Genomic DNA, 21,167 nt, shown 5'->3' on the forward strand with positions numbered 1-21,167 from the left:
TTGTTGGTATTGATAGGCAGCATTGTGACCCATTATTGGTGTCAGTGGGAGAAATTGTGCCGTGTCTGTCGGCGAAAGAAATGGTGTCCCATTGTTGGTGTCAGTGGAAGGACTAATGCCCTGTCATTGATATCAGTGGGAGAAATGGTACTCTGCGATTGGTGTCAGTGGGGGGAATAGTGCCCCATTGTTGGTTTTATTTGCAGGAATTCTGCCCCACTCTTGGTGTCAGTGAAAGGAATTATGCCTTTCATCCATGGGAGAAATGGTGCCCCAAAGTCCAGATTAAAGGCAAGCAAAGGGCCATAGTTTGGAGACCACTGAGTTAGAGTACTGGACCACTAGATTGTATATGCTGTTCCATAGGCACCCCCCATTGTGCATCCTCAAACATTGCACGACCATGATCCCCAGTATTGCAGGGACAGTGCTCTTTTTCTTCATGCGATTATCATTTTAGAGTTAATGTACACTTTTAAGGTAGTCAAATGTGTGCTGTAAACCTAAACTGTCAGTTTGTCTTATTTCAGGTATGAAACTACATCCAGCGATGAATCAAGTTCAGATGACAGTTCCTCTACAGAATCAGACGACGAATGTGAAGGGGAGGAAAGCTTTAATGAGGAGTCTGAAGTAATACATAAAGAAGTGGGAAGTGGGGATGTAGGCGTCTCTGAACCACTGAGTAATGTTGAGAAAGATGAGAAAGAAACCGAGAAAGTGGAAATTAGAGAAAGGTGTGTTGCTTTCCTGAATTTCTGCCAATTAGAGATGCCTGTAACAACTTATCTTTATTTTAAACTTGCATAGCACCAGCGCAATAAAGATTGGTGCACTGGAAATAGATAAACATACCTGCTACCTAACTTTCTCTGCAGTAAGGTCACCAAAGCTCAGGCTGACTAGATGGAGGTCAAACCAGGGGCGTTGCTAGGATTGCAAAAGACGTGAGGCACCCTTGGGCACTTCAAGAAGAGTAATAATGCACAACATGGGTGTGGTCAATTGGGTTAATGGTCGGAAGGGCCGACAGGGGCACAGTTTAAAGTATAACTAAAGGCAAAACCTATTTTTATTTTTATTTTGGAAAGAGTGGAGATGGATTAGAACACATGTCCATTTTTATTACTGTCTGTGTTCCCACTAAGGAGATTCACCTTCTTTGTTTATCCTGCTTACCAATGTCATTGAAAGTGAAAGAAAATCCTACATTTTGGGTTGTCCCCAGAAAGGAATAGTGGGAAAATCTTACAATGGGAACACTAGTTCTGTTGAACTGGGTGTCCGCAAGGAATACCCTTAATTTTGCAGGGATTTCCTCTCACTTACTGTTGGCTATGGGACAGGAAGTCGAGGGAAATCTCAACAATTGGACACAGATGGTGAAAAAAAATCTGACAGTTGGTTATAACCCTCCCTTGCTAAAAGGAAAAAAAAAAAAGTTTGGCCTATAGTCCTACTTTAAAGGGATTGTAAAGTCAGAAGGTTTTTTATCTTAATGCATTCTGTGCACTAAGATAAAAAAGCCTTCTGTGTGCGGCAGCCCCCCTAATAGATACCGGAGCCCATCTCTATCCAGTGATGTCCGGGACACGCCCTCCTGATTGGCACTTAACAGGAGGAAGGGACCAGGAGCACCTAAGTGGGACAGGAGAAGGAGTATCTGGGAGGCTCTGTGCAAAACCACTGCACAGAGCAGGTAAGTATAACATGTTTATTATTTTTAATAGAAAAATAAGACTTTACAGTCACTTTAAGTAAAACCTGAGTTTCCTTGTACCTAAATAATATGCTTTAATGCTGTGCCACAAGTGAAAATCTCACAACATATAAACCCCAGTGCAATCATTTTAAATAAGTAAAACGCTTCCATTACATATACTTTTGTGCTCACTGAAATATGCAGAGTGCTAAAACTTTGAGCCATTAAAATAGTCTATAATTGCAGCACCGGAACAAAAAAAAAAAGTAGTTGTTGGTGCCCAGCAGTGGTGACGCCCATGATCTCAAATATGACCATCTGGTACTCACTCCCTGTAGCTCAGTTGGAGGCAGTAAAAGCAGTTAGATATTAATGGTGTATTTAAACAGGAAATATAGGCAGCCCTATATAAGGATAAACTTCTACAAAATGGATGTTTAAGAATTCTTTACTCTTGAACTTTGTGCCATGATGGGCAAAAAGAAAAAATCACAACTGCGATAACACCCCAGGCGATACTTTTCACAAAATGGATGTTAGTTTCCTGTTTGTATTGTTAACAAGTTCTGTTGGTATTCTCAATTAGCTTTGTGTGTGGATTACTTAGACCCCTTTCACGCCACACCGCCCATAGCGTCGGCGGTAAAACTCTGATATTTTTAGCGGCGTTTTACCGCCGGATTTGCGGCACATTTCGGCCGCTAGCGGGGCGCTTTTACCCCCCGCTAGCGGCCGAGAAAGGGTTAAAACCGCCAGCAATACGCCGCAATAGCGGCGTTTTGCTGGCGGTATTACAGCATTGCCCCATTGATTTCAATGGGGAGCAGCGGTGGAGGAGCGGTAAACACACCGCTCCAAAGAAGCTGCTGGCAGGACTTTTCCCTGATGTCCTGCCAGCGCACCGCTGTAGTGTGAAAGCCCTCGGGCTTTCACACTACAGACAATGGTGCAGCTTTTTTTAGGGCGGATTGCAGGCGCTATTTCTAACACTATAGCGCCTGCAAAACGCCCTGGTGTGAAAGGGGTCTTAATGTTCTTATTATATCTACATTTTTGTTTGTAGCAAACATCATCATACTATTGTACCTTTATTTAAAACCATTCCTTTTCCTTGCACAGTATGTAGAAAGTGGTGAAATATTGGCTTATACCAACTTTTTATGTATGTACAGGTATGAGCTAAGTGAAAAGATGTTATCTGCTTGCAATGTGCTGAAAGAGGCAGTTGATGACCCACGAGCTTTAGCAAATAAGGATGTGGTAAGTACATAATCTGTAGAAGCACTTCTGCTTCAGTGGACTGACCCATTTTAGTTCATAAAGCTAATGTTCATTCTTTTCAACATTTCAGAATTATTAAACTGGGTTTTAGAAACTTCTCTTTTGAGAACTTAAACAATATATATTTTTTTACTTTAATTATTTTAAAGCTGGATATCTGGCTGCAGCTACCCCGCATATCGACTACCTATCCTAAAATGTGTACTTGATAACTAGTCTGATGATCCAGTTAAATGAGAACTTTACCCAAGGATTTTTAGAGTGCACCGGGCTCATCTTTGAATGTCTGTCTAAAGTCCCATACACACTATCAGTTTTTCTGCTGAGTTTTTCCTTCAGATTTACCAAAACCATATAATATGAGGTCAAACCTTAGGAGTTTCAATTTGTATTCAATCAGGCAGGCCCTTGCACTATATGATTTTGGTAAACCTGAAGGAAAAACTCAGCAGAAAAACTGATAGTGTGTATGGGGCTTTAACATTACCCTGCTTTTCATGAGCACTTCTCCATTCTTTCGATCCAAGATGTTCAAGTGGTGTTCTCCATTAGTACTCTATATTACATAGCCAGTGTGCAGCTTAATGAAGACTGGATACACATTGTTCCAATTTATAGGAATTTCACACTGTGGGTTGTTCCATAAACACCAAAAATATTGTTAGAAAGGATTATTCTTATTCTTATACAAGATCTAAATCGTGCCAACAGTTTGGGCAGTGTTTTACAATATAAAGTGAGACCATACATCAACAGTACAATTCAATACAAGAGGGTTAGGAGGGCCTTGCTCCTGGGAGCTTACAATCTAATAGAGAGGAGCTGGTGGAACAAAAGGTAATAACTTTCGATTGTAAGCTCTTCGAAGGCAGGGACTTATGTGAATGTAAAATATATATATATATTTAAAGAGCTGCGTATATTGATGGAGCTATAGAAGTTCCTGAAATAAATAACTCTGGGGGACGAACTGATGGGAGAAATAAAAGATTTGGTTATTAACTGATGGCAGGATAGGCTTCCTTGGAGAGATGAGTTTTAGGGATTGCCTAAAAGTGAACAGAGTAGGAGATAACAAGATAGATTGGGGTAGGAAGTTCCAGAAGATGGGAGAGGCTCTGGAGAAGTCCTCGAGGCGAGTTTGGGAGGAGGAGTCCAGGGAGCTAGAGAGCAGGAGGCCTTGGTAAGAGTTGAGAGGACAGTTTGGATGATATTTGGAGACAAGATTAGTGATGTCGCTTGGGGTAATGTTAATGACTTTGAATGTTGTTAGTGTTTTTAATTGTATTTGTTGGGCAATGGGAAGGTGGAGAAATCGGGGGAGAGGGCATGGGCAGGAGGGAATATTATGAACTCGATACTTTCTATGTTTAACCTAGTCTCATGGACCATCATTTTATAGTAATGACCACTCGTTCAAAATGTGATCATTACTTTCCTATTAGAAACTACTAGTTTATTTGAAACAATATTACTTTTAACACTGTATATTAACTGATGCTTTATGTTGACAGAGGCTGTGTTTGAACACTATACAAAATGAATGGTTCAGGGTATCAAGTCAGAAATCTGCCATTCCTGCCATGGTGGAGGATTACATTGCTGCATTTACTGAGCTTTCATCTTCTGCCCTGCGCTATATTATCAACATGTCTGATGGCAATGGAAACACAGCACTTCACTACAGCGTCTCCCATTCCAACTTTGAGATTGTCAAGCTGCTGCTGGATGCTGGTTAGTGCTTGAAGATCAAATGGTCATGCGAGAAGCTTTGTACTTGAAATTCATCGTTTAACAGTGAACATTCTGAATGCTTCTTATTGCTGCATGGAGGGGCACTCCGTAGGATTCATTTATGCTTTTATATTACTTGGCTATATACTTAAAACTAAAGAAGTCCTATATTGTATAATGCAGATGTAGAATGCTGGTCCACAGCCTACATTGGTATAATGACCTACATATAATAGGGCTCGCTTAGGCACCGCTCTATTGGCACAGTTGGCATGCTAAATTTGACTTTTTGGACCCAGTGCATAATATAGTGTTTGATTTGTGAAACAAATCAGACAATATCTGCAGTCCCTGAATGCTTTTCAGTTCAGTGGCTCATTCAATAAGGAAAGCCCTAGTATAATTTCATAGTAGGTAAGGTTGAATAAAGCTAATAGTCCATCCAGTTCAACCTGTGTAGGTGAATGTGTGTCAGTGTCTATAATTATTTCCCATATACCTGTATGTTGTGTTATTTAAGATGCATATCCAAGAGTGTCTTAAAAATATCCATACTCCCTGTAGCCACCACCATTTGTGGAAGAGAGTTCCACATCCTTATTACCCTGACAGTGAAAATACCCCTGCACAGTTTAGGGTTAAACTGCTTCTCCTTCCGTCTCATTGTGTGGCCCTGTGTCCTCTTCCATTCCTTGAGACTGAATTTTTTTTTTCCCATGCTGTGATCGCCATTGAGGTATTTGTAAATCACTATCATATCTCCTCTCAAGCATTGTTTCTCCAGCGAAAATAAATTTAGTGTTTGCAGTCATTCCTCATAATTGAGGTCCTCCAATCCCCTTCTTTGGACTCTCTCCAGTTCCAGCACATCCCTTCTGAGGACTGGTGACCAGAACTGGACAGAATACTGCAGATGTAGCCTAACCAGACTTTTATAAAGTGATATCATTATAGTTTTATCCCTGGAGTATATCCCTTTTTTCTGTTTTTTATTTTATTTTTTATACATGCTAATATTTTGCCAGCTTTGGTAACTGCAGCTTGACATTGCATGCTATTGCTCAGTCTGTTATCTACTAGGACCCCCAGATATTTCTCCATCCTCGATACCTCATTTGCCATGTATTTGCCCACTCCATTATTTTGTCCAGGTCTTCCTGTAAAATGTCTATATCCTGATGTGAAGTTATTTTTGCTTAATTTTGTGTCGTCCGCAAAAACTGAGATTTGAGCTATTTATCCTATCCCCTAAATCATTTATGAAAAATATTTAATAGAATTGGTCCCAAGACAGAACCTTGGGGTTCCCCACTCACCACTCCAGACCAGTCTGAGTACATGTAATTTATCACTACCCTTTGAACATGCCCCTGTAATCATTTTTTTTACGCAAGCACAAACCTTAAGGTCTATGCCTGTATACTTCGGCTTGTAAATTGAGTGTTTTTGGGGGACTGTATCGAATGCCTTTGCAAAATCCAGGCACACTAAAGCCACAGGCCTTCCCCTGTCTAGACGGCAGCTCACTTTCTCGTAGAATGTTAACAGATTGGTCTGGCAACGAACAACCTTTCGTAAACCCATGCTGATAACTACTTATATTTTTTTCTTCAGTACATTTTTGGATATAGTACCTTATCATACCCTCCAATAATTTGCCAACAATTGATGTTAGGCTGACCGGCCTGTAGTTTTCAGGGATTTGTCTCGGTCCTTTTTTGAATATTGGTATCACATTAGCTTTTCTTCAGTCAGGTGGTACAAATAATGACTGATGTTTAACCAAATGATAAACCAAGCCTCCCCACTGCAAGACTTTTTCAGTTTGTTGGGACCTATGCTTGGTAGACTTTAGGTCATGGAACACTTGCGCAGGTAAAACCTAATAACCTCACAAAGGGGCCATTAAATGGGACATGCTGTAAGATTTTAACTTTTAATAGTTGGATATATCCTTTTAATCAAAATGCGCAAGTTGTATGGCTCTTCAAGTGTTTGGTCATTTACAGACACTCCATTCATGATCTAAAATAGAAGACTGATTAGCAGAAACTACATCTCCATACATGGCTTTCCCCATGGTCATTACTGGCAAGGAATGTTTGCAGTCTCTAAGGCTTTGTTCTGTGTAGATAAAACTATAAAACCACTAAGGTTGCCAAAGGAAACAACATGCCCAGTTAAGGTGAATTAATAGGACTCTTAATAAAGCAATGAACACAGTGAAAACCAGAATTGTTTTTTTTTGTAAGCTGTTTAAATTCTAAAAATATGATTGCAAAAGTGATTTGAACTTGAGAATAGCAAGTCCATACATATAATGGGCCAAGTGTCCTGATGTTTTTATATTCCTGTTCTACTTCTATTTCTAATGGTCTAATGCCATTACTGAATAGTCTCTTTCTTTGCAGATGTTTGTAATGTAGATCACCAGAACAAGGCTGGCTACACTCCCATCATGCTGGCAGCTTTGGCAGCTGTAGAAGCAGCCAAGGATATGCGCGTGGTAGAGGAACTTTTCAGCTGTGGAGATGTTAATGCCAAAGCCAGCCAGGTAGGATCTCTTTTTTTTTTAGTTCTATAATGACAACCTAAAATTCCAGTGTCTGCTTGAAAAAAAGGTAAATTCATGAAAAGAATACTGTTAGACTTTTTTTTACGTTATGGATCTATGATTTTAAATGTTTTATAGTGTTATTTAACATAATAAAGTGCTTATAGAGTTCTTATATTGGCAATTGTATTTTGGTTTACATTCCAGAATCCTCAGCAAGCATGGCATCTCACTTATTGATTGTAAGCACCACAACCCCCCCCCCCCCCCCCCCAACCCTATAGGGAGGAATTACAGGCCATATATGTTTATGTCAGAATAAAGTGACCTGTGATAGCAAAATGGTCTTTCCTTTTTGGAAAATGCAAGTGATCCTTGTATAAATCTCAGTACAACCTATGCGTTGAGCAAGCAAATGAGTCAACAATGCAGTCTTGTGTTGGTGGGTAGCCTTAAGCCTGGTACACACGGGCTGCATATCGACTGGTTCACCATAAACTGGCCGATGTTCAGCCCGTGTGTACCCCAGCCTATCCGACAGAAGCTGGCTGTTAGGGCATGGGCATGCTGGAAAACCGGCATCTGATCAGCGCTGGCTTTAAGACCTTATAAAAAGCAGAATTGCAAGGTTTCCATTGTACCCAAGTCTCATTTGTGCTGGTAGATCCTTTTTTTTTTTTTTTTGTGGAAGAGGAAATGTGTAGCTGTTCTCTAACAGTACCTACATGGGCAGAGCCACTTTTTGTGATTTGGAATATAATTAATGAGGATGCATTATGGCCAAACAGTTCATACATTTACTCTAGCAGATGAACAAATTAGGCTAGTGGACTTTTTTTTTTGTCCAGCTCTTACATGTTGCCTTGGGCGAATTATTTTTATTGCTGTTTTCTACATTATGTTGAATGGCTACTTCTGTTTTGTTCACCTACAAGAAATATGTTAACTCACATATTAATCCTGTTTTGTACATTGCCCTGCAAGTAAACCATTCACATCTTTTGCTGTGTTTAATAAATTCTTGCTGACATAGATGCTCTTTTTTTTCTATTTCCAGGCAGGCCAGACAGCTTTGATGCTTGCAGTGAGTCATGGCAGGATAGACATGGTCAAAGCTCTCCTAGTCTGTGGAGCAGATGTCAACATTCAGGATGACGAAGGCTCCACTGCACTGATGTGTGCAAGTGAACATGGACACGTAGAAATAGTAAAACTGCTGCTTGGTCAGCCTGGCTGCAATGCTGCCTTAGAAGACAATGTAAGTTAATTATTTCCCCACAAAACAAGCTTACATTTATTGCCCTTAATTGAGGATTACGAGCTATACAACCCAGATCCAGAAGTTTCTACAGCAGAGGAGCATCTTTTTAAGTAACTTAAAGCGGAACTACACTGCATCTGAGCACAAATTGAAAAACTTGCCCTAGCATTTTTGGCTGTGGCTGGAATCTATCTCCTCTTAGCTCAGACATGCAAGAAGGAGGTTGCGCTTAGCTGAGAAAACCCTCCTCCCCTCCTGAATACTCCAGGGTTGTAGGATTTGATTTGCCTGGGCCGGGAAATTAGAAAGTAACTGAAGAAATAGAAAAAAAAATCTTAAAACAAGTAAATATAAAATACTTTCCTATTTACTAATGCTAGTAGCATAGGGGTTAAAAATTGTCTCAATGTTGATTGAGCGAGTGAAGTTCCGTTTAAAAAGTTACCCTGGGTTAACTATATAGTCTAAATAGAGTAGCATCAATTTGGGTCTGGAGGGTGGGGGATTGGGGCAGGTTGACAAAGTCACCTACATTTGTTCTTGGGCATCATGCACTGACAGTGCATTGGCAGAAACACAGAGCTTTTATGTATTTCCATAGCAATCTAGTTTGAGGTGAAGCCTGCCCCTTAAATTATTGAGACACTACTTGAAAAGAAAATTCTAGCATGGGGGTCAGGAACTACATGAATGGTTATCAATCATTGGTGGGGGCTAGAAATGCTAGTGGAAGGAATAAGAGCCATCAGCTGAGCATTAGGATGGTGGTTCTTAAAAGGAGGGACATTTAACATATACCCAGCATAGGACATCATGCTGGGAAATGATAAAGGCTAAGTCCACCTTTTGCAAAAAATAAACAATTCATTCACATTTAAGTAAAGTGCATTTAGTGTTCTTTTGCATGTAATCCTGAAAAAGCATTGCAACTCTAATCTGTGAATCATGGGTGGGAATGCTTCATGTCTGTACCAAGGTGCAAACTTTACCTTAACCACTTGGTTCCCAAGGCTATTCTGACACTTCTCTCCTACATGTACAATTCATAATTTGCTAGAAAATCCCAAAAGTAGGTATGTTTTTTTAAGCAGATGATGAGTGTTGCAATTTTTTTGTCACGCGGTTTTTGTGCCAGCGTTGGAAAAATTGAATTTCAGTGTACACAAAATTACACCAATCCTTTTGGTATAATATAAAAGGGAATGCACCAAAAGAAAAACAAGAGTTCTGGTACTAGGAGTATTGATCTTGCTCGGACATTGGCCATGATACCTCACGTGTGGCGCGATCACCGTTTATGATTTTTATTGCAAGCATCAGGGATTGTAAACATCCCTTCCCAAATATCCCCTGTGATCTTAACAGCATCAGAGCTGACCAAGATAGGTCTGATCCGATGCTTGTACAGGCTAGCAATAGATTGCAAACAAAACACTGAAACTGGAAGCTTCCAGTTTCTAATACCATAGAGGTGATCAAAGATGATCAGGTCTCTGAACACCTTTATGGTAAGCCGGCGCAACTGACAGCTGAACACTCGGTCTCCCAGTGGGACAGGTCCTGGAAGGCAGTGGGAGGGGGTAATGGGCGACCCCTCCCGCCATCTGTAAAAGCCATCCAGCGGCTAATCAGCCAATAGGTTGGCTTTTACATTTTAGGGAATGAGATGATGCCTGTACACAGGCATCATCCCAGTTTAACTCCTTCAACCAGAGGATGTAAGGGTACGTCCTTTTGGGGGAAGGGTTTAAAGACCTGAGGAAATGTCAATGAAATACAAGTGTGGTAATCATGTGTTCCATTTTAAATAAACAAACTTGTACTTTCTTTATTCACAGATCTCTGTGAATGAATGAAATTAGTGTGCAAAATTTTAAAAAGTGACATGAGCTGTGAGGGGGAAGGGCCCCACAATCCTGTAAGAAGGTGGGGGGGGGGGGTGGTTTAATGTGTGGGCTTAGCCTTTAGTTTGCAGATTGTGGGTGGGAAGATGTTTAATAACATTTGGCTTGCTTTTTTTGTCTAATTTGATCTCTTAGATCGGAATAACAAATGAACAGTTCTGTATTGCAAGGGTCCAACCTTTAACTTTAACTTCATAAATATTGAATGGATTGTTTAGTTAGGCCCTCATACTAAAATGGTTATTTGGCCAAGCAACTTAGTTGATTTCTTTTATGTTATTTCTACAAATGCATCTTTAATTTCTTTTTTATATCAGGATGGTAGCTCAGCTATGTCAATTGCCTTGGATGCCGGTCATAAGGATATTGCTGTCCTCCTTTATGCCCACGTTAATTTCTCGAAAACACCATCACCAGTAAGTATAATAATTTTGTTTGAAATAAACAGCCAGAACTTGCATGATATTCATTGTCCTTTAATTCCCCTCCACTTTATAGCATACACTGCCTTGAAAAAGTATTCATACCGCTTGACATTTTCCAAATTTTTTCATGTAACATCCTAAAACGTAAATGTATTTTTTTGGGATTTTATGTGATAGACCAACACAAAGTGGTACATAATTGTGAAGTGGAAGGAAAATGATAAATGGAGTTAAAAATGTTTTACAAATATCTGAAGTGTGTGGCATGCATTTATATTCAGCCCCCCTGGGTCAATACTTTGTAGAACCACCTTTCACTGCAATTACAGCTGCAAGTCTTTTTGGGGATGTCTCTACCAGCTTTGCACATCTAGAGAGTGACATTTTTCCCCATTCTTCTTTTGTAAAATAGCTCAAGCTCTATTTGAATGGATGGAGAGCAACTGTGAACAGCAATGTTCTAATTTTGTGAACTTTGAACAGATTCTCAATTTGATTTAGGTCTGGGCTTTGGGCCATTCTAACACATGAATATGCTTTGATCTAAATCATTCCATTGTAGCTCTGGCTGTATGTTTAGGGTTGCTGTCCTGCTAGGTGGACCTCTGACCCAGTTTCAAGTCTTTTTGCAGACTCTAACAGGTTTTCTTCTAAGATTGCCCTGTATTTGGCTCCATCCATCTTCTCGTCATCTCTGAGCAGCTTCCCTGTCCCTGCTGGAAAAAAACATCCCGACAACATGATGCTGCCACCACCATGTTTCATGGTGGGGATTGTGTGTTCAGGGTGATGTGCAGTGCTAGGTTTCTGCCACACATAGTGTTTTGCTTTTATGTCAAAGAGTTCAATTTTGGTCTCATCTGACCAGAGCACCTTCTTTGCTGTGTCCCCCACATGGCTTCTCACAAACTGACTTCTTATGGCTTTCTTTCAACAATGCCCAAAGACTAGAGCACTTTTTTGCAATTCGGCACCTCGTTGTTTTAACTGACAATTGCGCGGCCATGCGATGTGACTCCCAAACAAAATTGATGTCTTTTTTCCCCCACAAATAAAGCTTTCTTTTGGTGGTATTTGATCACCTCTGCGGTTTTTATTTTTTGCACTATAAACAAAAAAGTGATTTTTTTTTTTTTTTAAATATCCCCCAAAAATATATAAAAAACAATTTTTTTCCCTCAGTTTAGGCCGATATGTATTCTACATATTTTTGGTAAAATAAAATCAAATATTTATTGATTTGAGCAAAAGTTAGAGCATCTACAAAATAGGGGATAGTTTTATGGCATTTTTATTAATAATTTTTTTTTTTTTTACTAGTAATGGCGTTGATCAGATTTTTATCATGACTGCGAAATTATGGTGGACACATCGGACACTTTTGATGCCATTTTGGGACCATTGTCATTTATACAGCGATCAGTGCTATACATTGCACTGATTACTGTAAAAATTACACTGGCAGTGAAGGGATTAACCAGTAGGGGACGCTGAAGGGGTTAAGTGTGGCCTACTGATGTGTTCTAACTGTGGCGGGGATGGGCTACATGTGACACAACACTGATCACTGCTCCCGATCACAGGTCAGTGTCCTGTCACTAGGCAGAATGGAGAAATGCTTGTTTACATCAGCATTTCCCCGTTTTTTTCTCTCCGTGAGACGATGGTGGGACTCCAGGCGGACATTGAGTCCTCGGGACCCGCTGTCATACTCCTGGAGCTCGTGGCTCGGGTGCGCGCCCACAATGCCGTGTCTTAAAGGCGACGTATCCGTATGTTGATATGCCCAGCCATGCCATTCTGGCGACATATATCGGCGTGACAGGGTCCATAAGTGGTTAAAATTCTCCACATCTTTATCCCTGACCTGTCCAGTGTGTTCCTTGGCCTTCATTCATCCATAGTAGTTGAGATAATAATGCATAAATCCATAAAATAAAAAACCAACGCAGAGGGGGCTTCTGGCAAGTCTTTTTTAACATGATGCAAACACGTCAAAAACAGGCCGTTAATGCATCTTAACACATTAGGTGCATTAATGGGCTCTCTGCTTTTTTTGCACATCTAAATGAGCCCTAATAGATGATTGTTTCCTTTACTATAGCTTTTATCCTCTAAATGCATCTGAACCCCAAAAACCAAAGCATATTGCTATATATTTAAGGTCACGAATGTGTGTTCCCTTAACAGTTAGACCCCTTTCACACCACACCGCCCATTGCGTCGGCGGTAAAATGCCGCTATTTTTAGCGGCGTTTTACCGCAGGATTTGCGCCGCATTTCGGGCACTAGCGGGGCGCTTTTACCCCCTGCTAGTGGCCGAGAAAGGGTTAAAACCGCCGGCAATATGCCGCAATAGCAGCGTTTTGCCGGCGGCATTACAGCGCTGCCCCATTGATTTCAGTGGGGAGCAGCGGTGGAGGAGCGGTAAACACACCGCTCCTTCACCGCTCCAAAGAAGCTGCTGGCAGGACTTTTCCCTGACGTCCTGCCAGCGCACCGCTGTAGTGTGAAAGCCCTCAGGCTTTCACACTACATACAATGGTGCAGCTTCTTTAGGGCGGATTGCAGGTACTATTTCTAATGCTATAGCGCCTGCAAAACGCCCTGTGTGAAAGGGGTCTTAAAGTAACAGGTTCACTTTGAAGCTCAATTCCAGTAAAAAAAAAATGTATGTTCAATAGAGTGGGTAGGTGTCTGAATCCTTGTGTGACGTATCTATTGCTGTTTCTGTCGTCCCAGGGAAAATGTCCCCTCATTTCCTTTTCTGGTGACACCAGGAGATGTCACATATGTTAAGGTGTCACCAGGACAAGAAGACAGCGTAATTGGAGCGTGACAAAGTTCTAGCCCCTGTCCAGTCTACAGCTGTGGCCAAACGTTTTGAGAATGACAAAAATATTAATTTTCACAAAGTCTGCTGCTTCAGTGTTTTTAGATTTATTTATTTTTGTCAGATGTTACTATGGTATACTGAAGTATAATTACAAGCATTTCATACGTGTCAAAGGCTTTTATTGACAATTACATTACGTTTATGCAAAGAGTCAATGTTTGCAGTGTTGCCCCTTCTTTTTCAAGACCTCTGCAACTCCCCTTGGCATGCTGTCCATCAATTTCTGGACCACATCCTGACTGATGGTAGCCCATTATTGCATTATTAATGCTTGGAGTTTGTCAGAATTTGTGTTTTTTTTTTTTTGTTCCCCCGCCTCTTGAGGATTGACCACAGTTCTCAATGGGATTAAGGTTTGGGGAGTTTCCTTGCCATGAACTCAAAATTTCAATGTTTTGTTCCCCAAGCCACTTATCACTTTTGCCTTATGGCAAGGTGCTCCATCATGCTGGAAAAGGCATTGTTCCTCAACAATTGTTCTTAGATGGTTGGGAGAAGTTGGTCTAGGAGGATGTTTTTCTACCATTCTTTATTCACGGCTGTGTTTTTAGGCAAAATTGTAGGTGAGCCCACTCCCTTGGCTAAGAAGCTACCCCACACGTGACTGGTTTCAGGATGCTTTTTTGGCATGACACAGGACTTATGTTAGTGCTCACCTTTTCTTCTCCAGACAATGTTTTTTTCTGTATGCCCCAAACAAATGGAAAGGGGATTCGTCAGAGAAAATTACTCTACCCCAGTCCTCGGTAGTCCAATACCTGTACCTTTTGCAGAATATCATTCTGTCACTGATGTTTTTCCTGAAGAGAAGTGGCTTCTTTGCTGCCCTTCTTGACACCAGGTCATCCTCCAAAAGTCTTTTGCTCACTGCAGATGGACTCCCACCTGCCTGCTGCCATTCCTGCGCAAGTTCTGCACTGTTGATGCCGATCCCACCACTGAATCAACTGTATAAGATGGTCCTGGCGCTTGCTGGACCTTTTTGGAGAGTCCTGAAGCCTTCTTCACAAATGCAGTGGAAAAGTTCATTTTCATGGCAAAGAGGGACTATGCTTTTAATTGCAATTCATCTGATCACTCTTCATAACATTCTGGAGTATATGCAAATTGTCATCATAAAAACTGAGGCAGCAGACATTGTGGAAATTTTATTTGTGTCATTCTCAACTTTTGGCCATGGCTGTACTAAATAAATGTGCATTTTTTTTACGTCTATTGCCCTCCATTGAGGGTAAATCTTTTCAATGGTGGACACAAATGGAAAGTAAACAATCTGACAAAGGCTCTAACTCCTCCCTGTGCAAAAAAAAAAAAAAAAGTCTTAACTAGAGTTGGAATTTAAGCCGCTCTAGCAACAGTTTATACATGCCTTCTTTTTCCTTGCTTATGTTGGTGGGAGCAAGGAAAGCCCTGTCTAAGGTCCAAGGCACAGTTTGCACAGGGTTTGAGGTTCTCTGTCCACCATCATGTGCTAAACTAGCTTTGGCAACTAATTCCCAAGTAACAACTTCTGAAGTTGTGAGTCACATGTTCCTCTTTCTCAAAAGTACTGGGTATTTTGCATCACTTCTGGTTGCTGAATGGAGTATTGAAGCCTCCATTACAGTGAACCTGTTGCTTTGCTCTGCATGAACACGGAAGCATGCAGTTGCCTGAGTCAGAAAGATAATTAATGGCGGGTTGGGTGGTAACTCTTCTATGCGCATCTATAGGCTGTAAACCATATCAATGGTGGCTCCGCTACCAGAAAGATAATCCCTTGTTGAATTTTAATCACAAGTATGTTTTAAGTGTTTTTTTTTTTTTTTTTTCATTTCATTTTATTATTATTTTTTTTTTTACAGGGCACCCCCAGACTAGGCAAGAAACTTCCACCCAGTCCAACACAAAGAGGACCATTTGACAATTAATATTTGTTTGCCATTTCTGAACTGCTGCTATCTGTGTCTAACTGACAGATGCTGAATGTACCTGTTTTTGTGCCTGAATGCACCAGCCGACTGAAGAAATATCCATGTAGATATCACGGGAAGTCTGATAACTGGAACAAAGCTGTATGTTGAGAACAGGCTCTGTCCTGCCATTGGACACCCGTGAAATTATGAAACAAGGATTTTATTATAGAAAGATACTGGACTACATACAAGATCCAAGGACTTAGCACTTGCTAAGTCGAGTCATAAAGATGCTATGAACTGTTCCCACTTCTTCCAGTGTTAGAAAGTGCCATAGTGCCTCTGTTATTGTTACTGGTTTAATATTTATACGTGGGGCATTATTTTGCTCCTCAGTCTTCATTCCGAACTGATGAATGGTTTTAAAACAACGTATCCACTTCCAGCTGGGCTGCTGGTATCTTGGTTTTAGCTGTACTGTGTAGGAGAGCCCTCAGTAGATCTGAATGGACTAAGAAACATTGTCCTCTGGGCTTTATGTATTATGTAACTTTTTTATTAAAGGAAAAAAAATGTATCTACATATGTTGAGAAATTCAGTATTTGCTGCATATTTTTTAATCTGTAAAAAAAGAAAAATGTACATGCCTTAAGCATATTTGCTGAATATATAAATATATATTTTTAAATATGTCTAGTTCTATGTGTTAATATCTTTGTTCATAAAAATCAAACTTTAGGTTACTTTCCATGTATGTCTCTCAATGGAAATATAAGCTGTTCACCTTTCTTATTTATATAATAGCTTGTCTTATTTCTTTTTGATTTCTGTGTTTAAGTGTTTGAAGTGCCTTAAACTCTTGCCATATTTTCTCAATAAAATTTCACCATGCGGTTTTTATTCATACCACATGTCTTCGTTGGTGAATGTTGAGGACTTAAGATGTAGGATTGGTATGAGTATTGTGTAGCTTTATAAAAGATTATTTTTTTAAAAGATAAGTATGGGTATTTATTTTTTTTAGATTCATACTTACCTAGGTGGACGCAGCAGCGGTCCGATGCTGCATCTGTCCCCTGGCACCAACCTGCGTGTGAGCATGGGGGGATGGGGACACTTTAAAAAAAAAAAAAAGTATTTTATTTAATATTTAAATATAAATATATAAATATATATATATATATATATATATTATATTTTTAAAGCTATCCCTTTATTGTTTTTGTTTATCAACTTTATTGCTATCACAAGAGATGAATAATATCTCTTCTCAAAGCATGGGTGTGACAGATCGTCTTTATGGAGCGATCTGGCCTTCAAAGCAATTAATATTGGTATCCTATTATTCCTTTCCAATGATATCCAAAACAAACAAAAAAAATAACAATAAATTCCAAGCCACTAACCCAGAACAATAATGCAGATCAGTTGTGACTTTACTTGTTGCATGCATGTTTCAGGCCAGTAATTTGAAGATAGATAATCAGCATGATTGTCAGTCAAGTAACAATTTCAGAAGGAGGTAGTCTCTGTATTTCTCTTGGTAAAGTGTTCTTCATGTAGAATGTTTTCACCTTTCTGTATTGTTTCCTGTGAATCTTTGCATTTAAGCTAACTAGAATGCAAACAGCCCGGTTTGTTTTGCTCACAGCTTAGTGGTAAGATCACATTATTCATAAATGACAGACAGATACCCTCTGGGTGCTGGGAGTGTACAGCACACAGTGTTCATTACGTATCTGCCAGAAGGCACGCAATGTGCTTACTATGACAACTGATGACACCTGGCCATTTCTTTATTTGTACTGGATATTGAAGGTATAGCGCTCATTCATCTCCAAGGTGGTGCAATACCAAAGAATGTTCCAGTATAGTGTGCAATGATTATTATACATATGTTTGTATAAATCTCATCAGAGCATTCTATGAAATCTACTGTGTGTGACTCATCTGAAAATTATGTGCAGTTGAACAGCATGTGAGACCATCTACTGTGGAAATACACAATCTCTAGTTTAACTTAAAGTGGTTGTAAAGCTTAGACGTGAAATATGAACAAAGTATGTCCCTCTATAGCAGGGATCTGCAATTACCAGACCTCCAGCTGTTGCAAAACTACAAGTCCCATCATGCCTCTGCCTCTGGGTGTCATGCTTGTGGTTGTCAGAATCTTGCTATGCCTCATGGGACTTGTAGTTTTGCAAATGCTGGAGGTCCACTAATTGCATATCCCTTCTCTATAGTGTGTACTTGTCTCAAATAAGAGCACTAAGTGCCATATTTGTCTGCTGCTTCATTCCTCTGCTATCAGCAAGAATCACTTCTGACAAATTTTTCTGACACCAAGAGAAAAATGGTGATGGAGAGGGAGCTCAAGCTTATTTGCAGCCTCAGCTCTGTTCCTATGTGAAGGGGTGGGTGTCTCTTTCCTCCAATCAGCTGTCATATGTTGCCTCACTGAACTCTGTAAGGCCCCTTTCACACTGACGTCCCGTTCAGGCCCGCCTGTCAGTTTTTCAGGCGGACCTGAACGGGTGCTCCATAGAGCTCTATGGAGCGTCGGATGTCAGCGGTGACATGTCCGCTGACATCCGACCCGCACCGATCCGAAAAAGTGTGACCGAGGAAAAAGCTATTTTTTCCATCCGTCTGCGGATCGGATCGGGTGACGACGGGCACTGCGGTCCGTCGTCATCCGATCTCCCATAGGGGAGAGCGGCGCTGTGACAGGTCTGTCCCTGCGCAGTGTGCAGAGACGGACCTGTCATCTCCCTGCTCAGCGGGGATCGACGGAGTGATCCCCGCTGAGCAAACGGATATCCACGGGGCGGATCAGAACTGATCCGCCCCGTGTGAAAGGACCCTAAAGTGTAACTTTAACTCTCCACCCCCAACTGGAGTTAAAAGGTCATTCACAATGGCAGCCTCTATATTTCTCTCTCAGGACGGGTTACTTTAGTTAGAAATGTACTTGCAAATAAAAAATGTTTTATTTATTAGAGCAGTTATAGTGTTTAAAATCGACAGACACAATTGCAGCAACTACAGAATATCATTATAAAGGAATGCATGTGTGTGATGCAGACAAAATATAAGAAAAAAAACAGAGCCTGAAGGTATTGTATGGGGACAAAAGCAAGAGAATTGGAAAAACGTGAACCGTAAAGCAGACCTTTAGTCATTTTTTTCAACTTACCCTCTATTAAATCTTCTGCTCTTGTTTCAACGTTGGATAGTAAAACTTTTTTTTTCCTGCCTTCTTGTTTCTTGTCTGGAAAAGGCCTAGGCTTATGACATCACGCACAGCTCTCTCTCACTCTCATGAGAGTTTTCCAGGAAGGTAGGGGAAATTAGTCATAAGAGAGCCAATGAGAGCTGCAGAGCTGGAGGTGTGCCTCTGTGTGAATCCAGGATGTGAATAGGCAGCAACTTCAGCTGCCCCCAGTTAAAATGGTTGAAAGCCAGACTCTGTGGAGGGAATTTTCTGCAGCATATTTGGCAAGTACAGAATCACAGTATGTATAAAATAATATGCAAAGTGATTGGAGGGAAGTTTCAGAATGGTACAGATGTTTTTATTACAAATTATTAGAGCAGTCTGCAGTTCCTCTTTTATGGATACAATTACATGTATACTCTACAGGAGGTGTCAAAAATAATTTGTCATTGCATCCCATTGTCACATTTTGAACATTGTTCATAGAAATGTATTTTAGAATTGTAAATTTGGTGTGTCATATAGACTAATGTTATGCATGTAATGTATTGCCTTGTGTGTAAGTGGCCATCTGGATCAAGTCTTTCTCCACACCCCAATATCCGGGGATGTAATGCTCTGCAATTTTGGATATGTTCAGGCTGTTACTATTGTTTTATCCCTGGTAAACCTCTATCAGTGGTGTCTTGTTATCTTCCCCCTTCCTGTTCGGGTGCCCAAGGCTCAGTTCACACCTATGTGTTTTTTATTGCTTTTACAAAAACGCAATACAGTTCATTTAACATGGTTTCCTATGGGAGACGTTCACATCTATGCATTTTTTTCAGCCACCGTGTTTTTGGAAAGGGTCAAGGAATTTTTTTTAAAAGCAAAACGGTGAGTTTATGGTTCAATAGACTTCAATGGAGAAGCTTCAGAAAAGCATGTAGTGCTTTTTTGCCACTATTTTACGTGAGTTTGCTGCAATTTAAAAAAAATTATCTGACTAACACCAAATTGGCCAAAAAAAAAAAAAGCATAAAAAAATGCAAAAGGCACCAAAAAGTATGTGCAAAAAAGGCCAACCCCACTGCAAAAAGCACTGCAGAAATGCATCAAAAGCAAACTGCATAGGTGGGATCCAAGCCTTAAAGCGTAGTTGAAGCTTACCAGTTCATAAATATGGTGGCTTCACTCGTTTTCATTTCTCAGGCGAAGAACTTTTTTAGAAAGGATAATAAACAACTCCTTTCTGTCAGGAGCAACAGACTTCTGACAGAAAGGAGTCATTTATTTACAGTCCATGTCTTTTCCTGTGACCTTTTATAAAAAAAAAAACACAGCATAAATGATGTTATCACTCTTTTGTAAATTACTAGTCCCATTAATCCACCATGTCATGGAGATGAAGGGCAGACATATTTGAACTCCAGCTTGTATGTCAAATATGGCTCCCTCCATAGATACAATTATAGAAATTGGTGTAGACACAAAGGGGTTGATTTACTAAAACTGGAGCGTGCATAATATGGTGTAGCTGTGCAAGGTAGCCAATCGGCTTCTAATGTCAGCTTGTTCAATTAAGCTTTGACAAAAAAAAAAAAAAAAAAGGAAGCTGATTAGTTTCTATGCAGAGCTGCACCAGATTTTGAGATTTTGCACTCTCCAGTTTTAGTAAATCAACCCCAAAGGGATGGAATGTGAATAATACGCAGGATTATCAGATGAAAATAAAGAAAAATTCCAGTTAAAAAGAAAACTTAGCAGCCACCACCTCTAAGGACAGAGAAAGCTGAAAAATGTTACATTTTTGTTTCTGGAGTTTTAGACCTGCACTACTCAATCTGAGCATTATGCAAAAAAATGTAATGTTCACATCACGCCTTTAAGTTCAAAGGTCATTTTCATTTGAATGGACATCTTAAAATGTGTATGTCTCTTTATTCCCATCTACTTAAATGATTAGCAGATTCCTTAACTGAACTGATGCCAGTGTGTCAGGTTACTGGAAGATTGAGGATCAGACCAGCCAGACACGATGTGGGCCACATTACAGCATATAACTAGATTTAGGTGACCTCTATTTGTGGTTTGTAGCACTAAATTAAGATTGAGCATAACAGCCATGAGTCTCCTGATGCATCATTTTAGACTTGTGAAAGTATTTCTGTCCAGCTGCTAGACTGCTGAATGGGCAGTATGCAGTCCAATAGTCATGGTAGATCTGGCACATTAGGTGCTATCTTCCAAGTGGTTTTATGTGACTAGACAAGTAATAAAATTTAAGCTAAAATGTCTTACACTCAACCTCTTAGAAT

General features: G+C 40.2%; 1 protein-coding gene across 5 annotated transcripts in view; it reads left to right on the forward strand.

Annotated features, from left to right (window-relative positions):
* Positions 1-16,559, forward strand: part of KANK1 (KN motif and ankyrin repeat domains 1) — a 246,825-nt gene extending 230,266 nt beyond the window's left edge. For all 5 annotated transcript variants that reach the window (XM_077475001.1, XM_077475007.1, XM_077475003.1 and 2 more), the window contains 7 exons: positions 531-737; positions 2,875-2,962; positions 4,498-4,717; positions 7,129-7,271; positions 8,329-8,529; positions 10,754-10,852; positions 15,602-16,559. In XM_077475001.1, the coding sequence (XP_077331127.1) occupies positions 531-737; positions 2,875-2,962; positions 4,498-4,717; positions 7,129-7,271; positions 8,329-8,529; positions 10,754-10,852; positions 15,602-15,667 (1,024 nt within the window). In that variant the 3' untranslated portion in view covers positions 15,668-16,559. The remainder of the gene's footprint in view (positions 1-530; positions 738-2,874; positions 2,963-4,497; positions 4,718-7,128; positions 7,272-8,328; positions 8,530-10,753; positions 10,853-15,601) is intronic.
* The last annotated feature ends 4,608 nt before the right edge of the window (positions 16,560-21,167 follow it).

The sequence above is a fragment of the Lithobates pipiens genome, unplaced genomic scaffold, assembly GCF_037356315.1.
Source record: "Lithobates pipiens isolate NorthernLeopardFrog02 unplaced genomic scaffold, aLitPip1_a1.2 Scaffold_13, whole genome shotgun sequence".
Classification (NCBI taxonomy): Eukaryota; Metazoa; Chordata; class Amphibia; order Anura; family Ranidae; genus Lithobates; species Lithobates pipiens.